Source organism: Nycticebus coucang, chromosome 9, assembly GCF_027406575.1.
Source record: "Nycticebus coucang isolate mNycCou1 chromosome 9, mNycCou1.pri, whole genome shotgun sequence".
Classification (NCBI taxonomy): domain Eukaryota; kingdom Metazoa; phylum Chordata; class Mammalia; order Primates; family Lorisidae; genus Nycticebus; species Nycticebus coucang.
This window is the reverse complement of record NC_069788.1, coordinates 24,164,911-24,177,253: the sequence shown is the minus strand read 5'-3', so window position 1 is coordinate 24,177,253 and position 12,343 is coordinate 24,164,911. Positions and strand designations below refer to the sequence as shown.

The 12,343-nt window shown below is 37.1% G+C and overlaps 1 protein-coding gene across 2 annotated transcripts in view; it reads right to left on the bottom strand.

The window, feature by feature from the left end:
• The window catches only part of COL21A1 (collagen type XXI alpha 1 chain), a 199,336-nt gene that overhangs the window by 83,270 nt on the left and 103,723 nt on the right, over positions 1-12,343 (bottom strand). For both annotated transcript variants that reach the window (XM_053603382.1, XM_053603379.1), the window contains 2 exons: positions 11,140-11,193; positions 10,994-11,047 (listed from right to left, as the gene is read on the bottom strand). In XM_053603382.1, the coding sequence (XP_053459357.1) occupies positions 10,994-11,047; positions 11,140-11,193 (108 nt within the window). The remainder of the gene's footprint in view (positions 1-10,993; positions 11,048-11,139; positions 11,194-12,343) is intronic.

The window sequence follows — 12,343 nt, the reverse complement described above, 5'->3', positions numbered from 1 at the left end:
CAAGCAAATCATTTTATGTTTAGCAGAAACCAGACCATATTGAAGTTCTCAACCCTCATTTTAAAAAACTGCTTTCTTTCTTCAGTGTTTTCTTGGTCTTCTTTGACATGATGGGTTATAGCAGACAGAGTTAAAAAAAATACTGCAGAGCTCTGCATCTATTCACGAATTCCACTTCAAACAGAAATACCATGCACCATTGTCAAATGCTGATAACAGACTGGCAGATTCAACCACCATAAAAGAATCTCACCAATCAGCCTCTTGGGGTAATGGAGTCAGTCAGGTGGGGGAAGTGAGAATTAAATCATGAGTGTAGCACCTGTCAGCTTAGCGCTTATAACTTACTTTATAAACATGCCAACCAATCTTGGAAGATCATTTTGTTGAAACTTACTTTATTCTTTAGTATTTTAAATGTGTTCATTTAAACATAGACATAAATGATGGATACAAATATATTAATAAAAATAAGAGTATTTGTTCTTAAAATTTGGATCCAGTCAAAAGGCTGCTTCAGGAACTAGAAGGCCTTAAGGTTGTGGGTTCCTCACCCCTAATCTGCAGTGACCCATCTTCTTCCATAGAGACACAAGTAGACCATGAATACTCTCTCATGCCTTATCAGTACTCAGAGACTCATCCATCCTGTGCCCACCCCCACCTGTCCTCTTGGCTACTGACAGGCATTTGGGGATTCTTCTCACAATGCAGGCAACAGAGTAAATAAGACACAAGTCACACAGAGGAAAACTTTTCTAGCCAAAGAAAAAAAATATATATAGGGGAAATGAAGCCAGATTAGGGCAAGGTCTTTTATTTCAACACCCTGATCCTTGAGTAACTTTAAACAAATGACAAGTTCTTCATTTCTCAGTTTTCCAAATCATGAAATAAGAATAATTTACTTCCCAGCTCATGTCAAATGAGTATGTCATGACTTACTTACTAATCTCGTAGGACTTTTTAAGAGTATTCAATGTGATGAAGGATGCCTATGGATAACACGAGTGCAAAACACACCTAGGAATAAAATGGGCAAGTGTGCACACCACAGTAAAACCCTCTCTGCATGCTATACATTAAGCCTTGCACATAACTGTGTTTCCTGCTCCTTTCAGATTAAGAAAGAAAACACAAAAGCTGAATCTTACACAGCCTCAAGTAAGACGACTTACTGGGAAATGGTTAAATCCACTAAAATACTTTCCTTCCCTAACACAGTTATGGGCATTCCCTTTGGGTTGAGGGATTACCATTGGCCAACTCAGGCCTACAGAGGAAGTAAATGCCTTAGTGCTCACCAGTGACTCACTGTGCTTGTTTCTCAATGACCACACAACAGAGTACACCAAAAGTAGAGATGGAAAATTAAATGTGGAACCAATAACATATGAAGCCCTCTATGAAAATTCAATAAAAGTTATAAATACCCTAACAATTCCAGTAGAAAAAGAGAAAACAGAACAGCCAATAAATGAGGCAGGACACGGAATTAATGGTTCTTCATAATAAACTAAGATGCTGAATCTATTATATGGTTTTAAAAGAACAAAAAGAGATGGATGCATTGGTATATGCCTGTAGTCCTAGCTACTCAGAGGGACCCTGAGTTTAAGGCCACAAACTATGAGCTATGATCACGCCTGTGAATAGTCGTAACACTCCAGCCTAAGAGATAGAGCAGACTCTGTAAACTTTTTAAAAATAAAGAAAAGAGGTTAAACAGTCAGAAAATAATCAAGACTTTGCAAAATCAGCCACAGAAGTAATAAAAACCTAAGCACACACTGATGAGCCTCACCTGTACAGAAGATCGAGTCAATAAATCCTACTATCAGAGAATATTTAGAGAGGACACAGCTGCTTTATAAGAAAAACTTCTGAAGAATGCAAAAAAGAAAAAGGAAAGAAAATGTGGTACTGTTCTTTCCCAAAAAGTAGAGAAGGTTGACTTTTTTTCTTAAAATCCATGGTTATACTTACGGTGCAGCTTACAAGGGTACATGTGAAACTTAGTAAATGTAGAATGTAAATGTCTTAACACAATAACTAAGAAAATGCCAGGAAGGCTGTGTTAACCAGTGTGATGAAAATGTGTCAAATGGTCTATAAAACCAGTGTATGGTGCCCCATGATCGCATTAATGTACACAGCTATGATTTAATTAAATAAATAAATAATTAATTAATTATTTAAAAAAAAATTTTTAAATCGATAAGCCAAAAGGTTAGGACAACTTAAAAAAAAAAAAAAATCCATGGTTATAACAAATTCAAGGTTTCTACAAATTTAGATAAAGGAAAATATTTTTTAGGAAGCATATATGTGTGTATATTTGCATGTTTGTGTATAATACTGTTATTATATCAATGTATTAATAATTGATGTAATTCTAATTATAAATTATGTATATAGTTACATATTTAATGTGTATATTTGTATCTATGTAATTTATACTTAATAATATTCCAATAATAGACTGCATTAAGGAAGAAAAGGAAGGGCACAGAACGGAATCCTGGAACACTCCAACATTTAGGGAATGGACAGAAGGGGGGCAGCCAACCAGTAAACATGGAAAGGAACCTAGTAAGGGAAAGTGAACTTTTAGGAGCACCTGGTATCCCAGAAACCAAGAGAAGGACTATTCTGAGAGGGAGAGAAGAGTCAAGTGTGTCAAATTGGAATGAAGTCTGACTGGAGTGGTCTAGACAGAGAAAGGGAAGTGAGAAGGTAGAGAGAACCCAGGCGAACCTTTCAGAGTGCCTAGGCCATGCTGGAAAACAGAGGAGGAGTCTGGCCGCGGAAGGAGTCTATACCATGGAGGAAGGAGAGGTTTATTCAGTGGGTTTCAGATGGGTCTTCCTTTGAACTGTTGCAAAAATGGAACAGGAAAAAATGAATGATACAGAAGAGAAGAGCTAATCAATAAAGAAATAGAGAAAGACGGGATCTAGAGTATAAGAAGAGGCTTGTGGACTATCGATTATGCTTGGACAATTCACTCGTATTCACAGGAGGGAGGGCAGAACATAGGTACAGGTACAAGTATAAGGGTAGAATTCCTGTCTGATCGTTTCAGCTGGGGCACTTCAACATTAGAGAAAGGATTAAGGATAAACCAAAGTTATTTCCAAAATTTTACCTTATGTAATCAGCAGATGGGTGGTTCCAATAAAAGAGTCATCATTATCATCATCATCACTAAAATTATAGTGCTTAACTAATGCCAAGCATATTCATGACGTATGATATCACACTATAACCTCTGCTTTCTCGATGATCAAAACCAGGTTTAAGGAGATTAAGAAGCATGACTTGGGGGTTAGCAGTCTGAATTCACAACCAAGCCTGTAACCTGTGAATGCTTTAAGCCCCTACTCACATACGTGTGCAGGACATCACATATGTGCACACACACAGTGCTTGGGCCATGGTGCTATCAGAAAGGTACATGGGTATGTTACACTCCCTTTTTGAGAAATCAGAACAAGGAGGAAATGGTGCTAAGCCAGATCTATTCCTGCCTCCTCTGGGCTTTGTTTTAATTTTGTAAATTTTTCCAGAAGTAACACAATTAACATGCTAAATTTTAAAATATCATTCCCTAACAACATTTCTCACTTGGTTTTTTATTACTGTTCTCCCAAAACCTATGTTGGAGTTCCTTGGTTATGACTGACTGTATAACATTATAGACGTCACTGTAAAGCCACGAAGTCTTTTGCTGCTGGAAGCCCAGAAGTGAGGGACTTAGTCAGGAGGGAACTCTCTTCTCATCACATGATACCGTGGTCTGGATGCTGAGGACAATGAGAAAGGATGGTCTTCAAAGGAGGACCCCTTACACATTAAACCTTCTGACTAAGAAAACAAATGTATAATTTGTCCAATAATAACATGTTAGATGTAATTAATGTCCTTTATTTCTTATGCCCAGAAAAATAGAGTAATGAGTTTGCACCAAGTCCAAATAGGTTAAAGAATAAATTATTCATACTTTCTTCATCTCCAGAACTGAAGTCGGCCTAGAAAAATTTCATATCCAATTTGAAAACTCATAAATACCCATCTATTAACCAACTACGCCTACAATAAATTTTAACAAAATATGTTTCTCCATATAAGTTAAATGTATTTGGCTTCCTTAGGCTTTAGGAAGCATTGCAAAGCATTTAAAGCAATTTTTAGATTTCAAAGACTATCTTTAAAGCATGCAATAAAATTAGTTGCCAACTGAAGACCACCTTGCTAAGTATTCCTTTTTACTTTATAAATTTACTTTAAAAAAACTCTTTAAAATATACACACATTCTATTGTCCAATATATGAAGAATGATTGTTAAAGTCAGCAAGAAAGTGCATCTAATTTTAATTATCTTAAGGGGAAACTCCTCTGTGGGAAACTTGAGAAAATCCACAAAATGGAAATTATTCTGGGAAAATATCCTGATGGAGAACAAACAGTATTGTGTGGAACAATCTCCCAAGGGCCACTATGTGACGCCTGGAAAAAATGCCCTGCACTGCCACAAGTCAAAGCTGTCCGGGGTGGATTCTCCAACCTTCCCATTTCTGAAATCAAGGAACCGTGTCATGAAAGAATAATCAAGGAAAACCTCTAATTAACTTCTAAATTATTTTAACTCTGGGTAAAGAACATTCAAAAGCCACATGGAATGTGAGGAGAGGACTTGGAAAGTAGCACATGGTGATTTGAGGCCCACAATGACTGTGTCAAATCTATTTAACCCCAACAGTGAACTTCAGAGAGCAACCAGCTCTGAATAAAATCATTACTCACCCGAAAACAGAGACTGCTGCGTAAACATGCATATATTTATCTTATCCAGCAAAATGTATGACTTTGTAAAATTCACACACCTTTATTTAAAAGACAGCACAATGATCAAACAATAGTTAGTTTAAGATGCCCCTGGTAGAATTCTTTTTCCATTATTTTTAAATGAAGTAGATTCATTGCCACAAAAATGTATTCCAATTATTTTAAGATGTATAAATAAAAAGAACCCTTTTATATTTGTTTTCTAAAACTCAACTGAAGAATGCAGTAAGTAGGTTGAGAAAATACCTACACTCCCATGTCTGTCGCAGCATTATTCACAATAGCAAGATAAGGAATCAAACAAAGTGTCTTTCAGTGGATAAATGGATAAGGAAAATGTGGCATATACATGCAACAGATTACTATTCTGCCATAAAAAATTAGGGAAATCCTGTTATTTACAATAGGGATGGGCCTGGAAGACATTACGTTAAGTGAAATAAGTCAGGTACAGAAAGAAAAATATCACATGATCTCACTCACAGGTGGAATCCAAAAACACTGATCTCATAGAAGTAGAGAGTAGGGTGGTAGTTACCAGCCAGAGGCTGAGGTGGTTGGGGAGGTGCAGGAGGCAGTGTTGAAGAGATGCTAGGCAGAGTATGCAACATTTCAGTTAGGTAAGACAAGTAAGTTCAACAGATCTATTGTACAACATGGTGACTATAGTTCAGAGGTGGGGAATCTGCAACCTTACGGCCACATGTAGGCTTCTAGGTCCTTAAATGTAGCCTCTCAACTGGATCCAAATTTTAAAGAATACTCATATTTTTATTAATACATATTCATTCGCCTTTTGTATTTTTGTTTTATTTTTAAAACGAATGCCTTTAAGATACCAAAGAAGAAAATAACCTTCAACAACACAATCTTCCCAGACTGACAGGCACGCTTAGAGAACATTAGTAAGTCATCAGAGCTCCACTGATAGCTGCTACACTCATGATTTAGTTCTAAATTTCCCCCTCTCCCAGACTATGTGCTACTAGCTACCACACAAGGCTGGTGGTAGAGAGTTTACAGGGAGTGAGTACACCATAAAAACTGAAGGAAGAAAACAGATTATTGAAAGAGGATTGGGAATTGCAAAATTATCTTGTTTCTGCTAAAGATCAACCGATTGCCTTACTTTGTGATACTGAAAAATATCAATATTAAAGTAATTCAATGCTCATCAGCCTTATAACACTCATAAGAACCACAAATATCGTAAATTAGAGGGAGAGGTGTGAAAGCTTACACTCCAGGAATTAATAGATGAAGAACAAAAGCAAAGACAGTTTTTTCAAGCAAGTAATAAGACCTGGAGATAATGCTGCGGAGGCAACTTATAAAGTAGCTTATGTACTGGAGAAAAAGGGAAGCATTCCATGAAGGAGAAATTGTGAAAGAATACATTGTCTTTTTTTTTTTGTTTTTTTTTGTAGTTTTCAGCCAGGGCTGGGTTTGAACCCGCCACCTCCAGCATTTGGGGCCGGTGCCCTACTCCTTTGAGCCACAGGTGCCGCCCTGAAAGAATACCGCATCACACTTGCAGGATGCTTAGAACCCAATCATGTTTCAAAGTATGAACAACTGCCTCTTTCAAGGCGAACCATAACTGATCAGCACCATGAATTAATTAGCCTTCAACTCAACACAACAACGTCATGCAATACTTCAAAAGAAAAATATATATTATTCAATCACTTGGATGAATCAACTGTTACTACTGGTTTGGGGCAGGTTTAATACTTCATTTGGGTCATCACAGAAGATTTTCTTTGCTACCAAGAGTTACTTGCTTTGGGCACTCTTGTGAACAGAACACAGGGAATAGGTATCTTCAATAACTTCCAGGATAAATGTCATGACATTGGACTGAATTTGGTAAATTTAGTGAATGCATGTTTGGAAAACATTTATTGCATAGATAAAAAAAAATTAACAGATCCATTCTCATCTCTTTTTGTATCTTGCATCAGCAGAATTTCTGTGCTAAAGTTACTATTTTAAGTGACATTTTGCAATGTGTTATTAAGCGTTGCGAACGATATTCACGCAAATGCAACACTGCATCTGTTTGTAATGCGATAAGGTTGAGCTATTCAGTATGGACTTGCCCTATCATTCTAAAGTTCACTGGCTTTGACTGGGACAGGTGTTAGCCAAAATTTCATCTCTGTGAGAACAGACAGTTACATTTTATGAAGAATAGAATCAGCAATGGGAACTACTGAAGTGATTTTCCATAGGAACGCAGCATTTCTGTGTGATACCCTGTCAAGTTAAAGTGACTCAGATATTTCTTGGCAAAGTAAAACTAAGTCTATACATGATATTTGGCAAAAAATTCAAGCATTTCAAAAAAAAAAAAAAGGGGGGGAAGTCTTTTTTCAAAACACTTCTTCACTTCTTCTTCAAAAGAAAATTTCAGATAAATATTTTCCCCAGTAAGAAAAGATCCCTGATGAGCAGGATGGTCTATATGAATCATTTGAAGAATATGCAGCTGTTATAGACCTTTTAAATGAATAATATGATGAAAAGTTTACTGACTTTTAAAATCATCACATCACACTGACGTTAATATTTCAGTCTCACCTAGTTGATATCAGGTAGGCACCCAGAGAACTACAGATGGAATTAAGTTCTCAGTAGATGACATTTTAAAGCCATTGTTTGATGCTAAGAATGACCCAATTGAAATATGGGAAAATGTGGTGGGATACCCACAACATGCCTGAAGAATGCTTTCTTGCTTTTCAACCACTTATTGCAGAGAATCTACATTCTCCTGCCTACCCCAAATAAAGACACTCTATGGATCGTAAATGACTGCACCCAGCTAGAGGATCAGCTGAATCTGTGGACCTCCATGGTGCAACCAAATATTCAAATGCTTTCCAACAAAAAGCAGACACAACAAAGTCATTAAAAGGTTAGTTAATTTAAAAATTAATAGTTTTCATTTTTTTTAATTATTAAGCACATTGCTAGTGGTTTACAAAACAATGCACATTTTTAAGTATAGCTAATCGAAGTATCCTGAAGGTGGCCTTATTTGATTATAGCTAAATATGGCTTTCCAACATGAAAAGTTCCCCACCCCTGCTACAGTTAGTAATATACTACTTTCTTAAAAACTGCTAAACGTGGATTTAACAGGCTCTCACCAGAAAAATAATAACCATGTGAGGTAATGTTTTTAATAATTAGATTTAATCATTCCACAATGTATAAAAACTTTACAAATCATATTATACACAGTAAATACATATAATTTTATCTGCCAGTTTAAAAGTATAAAGAAATGCAAGTTAATATGGCCTTTTTGGAAAGAAGTTTGGAGAATACTCAAGGAAGTAAAAGTGGACCTACTGTTTGATCCTGCAATCCCCTACTAGGCATTTTACCCAGATGATCAAAAATCATTTTACAACAAAGACATTTGCACCAGAATGTTTATTGCAGCCCAATTCATAATTGCCAAGATGTGGAAACAGCCCAAGTGCCCATCAACCCATGAATGCATTAATCAATTGTTGTATGTGTACACCATGGAATACTATGCAGCCATTAAAAAGATGGAGATTTCACACCTTTTATGTTTACCTGGATGGAGCTGGAATATATTCTTCCTAGTAAAGTATCTCAAGAATGGGAGAAAAAGTATTCAGTACTACTGTGAAATTAGTATATAATCAACTACACATTCATAGGAATGGTAAAACATAACTATAGTCCAGAAAGAAGGAGAGAAGAGGAAAGAGAAGGGAGGGTGAAGGCCAAGAGGAGGGAGGGGCTTTGGGGGGATCCAACCTAATGTGCATAATGCAATGATATATTTCTATACTATTAAGAATAAAGTATGGTTTGTTTGTTTGTTTTGAGACAGAGTCTTACTTTATCACCCTCGGTAGAGTGCTGTGGCGTCATAGCTCACAGCAACCTCCAACTCCTGGGCTTAGGCAATTCTCTTGCCTCAGCCTCCTGAGTAGCTGGGACTACAGGTACCTGTCACAATGCCCAGCTATTTTTTGTTGCAGTTTGACTGGGGCCAGGTTCAAACCTGTCACCCTCTGTATATGGAGCCAGCGCCCTGCCCACGGAGCCACAGGCACCACCACGAATATGAATGTTTTTGCCACAACAAATAAGTATGCAAGGAGACGGTTATGTTAATCAGTTAGAAGTAAGCATTCCACATTGTATATCAAATCAGCACATTGTACCCCATAAATGTATTAATGTACAGTTATGATTTAATAAAGAAATTTTAAAAATAAATAAAAAGAAAATAAACATGTTCATTAATTTATTCACACACACATTTTCTTTTTTTTTTATTAAATCATAGCTGTGTACATTGATATAATCATGGTGACACACATTCTCATACATTGCTCTATCAGCAGACTGTTTTTGAGAATATAAACAGGCAGTGATGGATGAGAGATGCTCCAGTGGACTGCAATGCAGGGGAGGTACCTGGCACATGTCTCCTCAGAGCTGGTGTCCTTACCATCCAGGGGAAATCTCCCTTTCACCTGAAGAAGTTCATTCTATCTCATATGAAACCCCCAGAGCACGGATATATAAGACATCGCGTATGCCTGTGGCCTGGTCTGCTCCCTGCTGCTCAAAAGAGTCTCACATCATTTCAAACTGGCAGAGACCGCTCAGTGACTAAAGAGACTCATAGAGACCCAGAGCCACACAGTGTAAAGAGGATTTCATACATCTTCTTTGGGAATTATACCGACTACTGCTTCTGCGTTACCTCCTCTGATTCTCCCTATATTGTAAAGCCTATTCTGGTGACTGCTCTCATCCAGGGCTTGCTCTTGACTCTTGCCAGGTCAACTCATCTACCACCCATTGCCACCATGCTACTTGATAAACAAGACAGAACGTAAGAAATAACCACAGATATAAGAAAAACTCTACTCCAAGAACATACTACAATGATTTCCATATTTATCTCATATAATCCTCACACTATTTTTTAAATCCTCATTTTGCCAATCTAAATATAAGATTTAGAGACATTGAACACTTGCCCAAGATCAAACAGTATGAAAGTTACTTGGTAAGATACTTTCAACAACTACAATTTTCTGCAACCAAAGTAAGGAACCATAAAAGTATAAAAGTATAAAATGGACATGGTCTAGTATTTATATCTAGATCAGATATAAATACTGTGCACGTTATTTTAACAAGGTTTAGAATTTTGCAGATGGCAGTTCAAAAATTACTATAGCACAAGCAAGCAGCAAAATGCCTAAGATAGGCAAAATGACTAAATCAAAAGGAAAGTTTTTGGATGAAAAGACTTTGAAAATACAACCGTATTTTAGAAATTAAGGTAATAAATCAACATGGAGATCTGAGCAAATACAAATGGTAGGCATCTCAGACACTGACTAGCCACCAGGGCCAGTAGCTATTGACTAGATCCATGGGAAAGTACTAAAATATTAAACATATTTGACATATTTAAAGAACATATACTTCAATAGGAAGCTTGGCAAATCTTAGAGTGGTAAAAAAAAAAAAAAAATTAAAAGGAGAGAGTCACTAATACAAATCCTGTTTGTCCCCATTCCTAAAAGAAAGTCCATTCAGTCTAAGCCAATAGACCACCTGCAGATAGCCACCTATTGTGGAGATAGCCACCTGTTGTGGAGATTGGGCTATCTGAGGCTACTGGGGTAACACATTCACTTCATGTAATTCACTCTCTTTTAAGATGGTAACTTTCTAAGGAACTTAACCACAGAAAATATGGTTTCAAGGCAGAGTCAATTTCTATCCCATCTGACAGTCATCAGTGAATATCGCTTTTATCAAGTGAGAAAGCCTTTGTGAGCTTTATTGGCTAAAAGCCACTGACAAATTTCCAAGCCCACAATTCTTTCTTTAAATTTCATATTAATATATGGGTACAAACAATTAGGTTACAATGTGTGCATTTGTTAAGTAAGGGCCCTGATGCAGTTGTGTTCCTCACCCAGACAGTGTGCCGCATACTGTTTATAATGTTGTACCTATTAGGTGAAAGCCATGGTGAACGTTGTTGAATGGGAGCCATCATAGCTAATGTCCTTTGTCTTTGAGTGATTAAAGTCACTGATTACATTTTTATTGGGGTGTGTTTACCTTTTCACCATCTCTCCCTGGTTCTCCTTTGTAACCTGGCAGTCCTTGAGCTCCCTAGATTAACCACAAAATAAAATTCTGTTAATTATGATTTTTTTGTTCACTGTAAATTAGATTCCTAAAATGTGTATAAAAGAATTGCATACTTGTATTCCTGGAGATCCTGGGACGCCTGGTGATCCTGCAATTCCCTGATATCCCTAAAGAAAAATAAAACAATAAACAATTAATATTTCACCATATTTACGACACATAGCTATCAATTTCAGGATTTACCTTGTCTCAAGTTTCTTATACCTAAAACTTGACTTCGTGATTCTTCCAAAATAATAAAGTATCAAATGCTTAATAAGGCAATCACACCCTTCCACTATGAAATCCTTAAAATGTACAGGGAAAGATCTCGAATATCTCTCAAGTGCAAATATGCAGAAAGTCTTAAGTCAAAAGGAAAGTTTTTAGATGAAAATAAAGAGCTGTTCACAGCTCCCAAAGAAAGGTTCTAAATATATTAGGAACACATTCAACATATTTAAGGAAAAAAAAACCCTCAGAACATTGGCGGATTAAACAAATGTAATATATTTTTAAACTACCTGATGAACAGTCATCTGAGTTAATCCCTGGAATAAATTAAACTTTGATGAATGTTATTCTTTAGACTAAGTCTATAGTAACCTTCTGATTTGTTGCTTTAGAAAGTTGCTTATGTTAACTTAAGAATGTGGTTGTGACATGTCCAGCTTGATCCTTAACCCCAGGTCTGAGCTGTCTGCTAATGGAGGGGAAAGTCTCATCTCCACTGCTTTTTTTTTTTTTTCTTTCATATCCTTATAGAAACTGGAACCTTGGTAGAACAGCACAGCTTTTTTTTAGTCACAGGCAAACTATTGGCTCAACACCCATATCTCAGTGGTTAGGGCACTGGCCACTTGCACTGGGGCTGGTGGGTTCGAACCCCGGCCTGGGCCCTCTAAACAACAGTAAAAAGAAAAAATAGCTGGGCATTGCAGCAGGTGCCTGTAGTCCCAGCTACTTGGGAGGCTAAGGCAAGAGAATCACTTAAGCCCACGAGTTTGAGGTTGCTGTGAGCTGTGACTCCACAGCACTCTACCCCGGGTGACACAGCAAGTCTCTGTTTCAAAAATAAAAGATTTAAAAAAGGCAAACTGTTCATTCTTCACTCAGAACTTGACTACTGAAGTCTCCAAAAAAACTTGCAGGCCATGAACACTTACCCAGTTTCCCAGGCTCCACTCAGGCTAACCTGAGCCACCTGGCCCCTGCAAACACATTCGCCACTATCAGATTCCATTTCAGTTCCAGTCGCTATTCAGATTCCACCTTTCT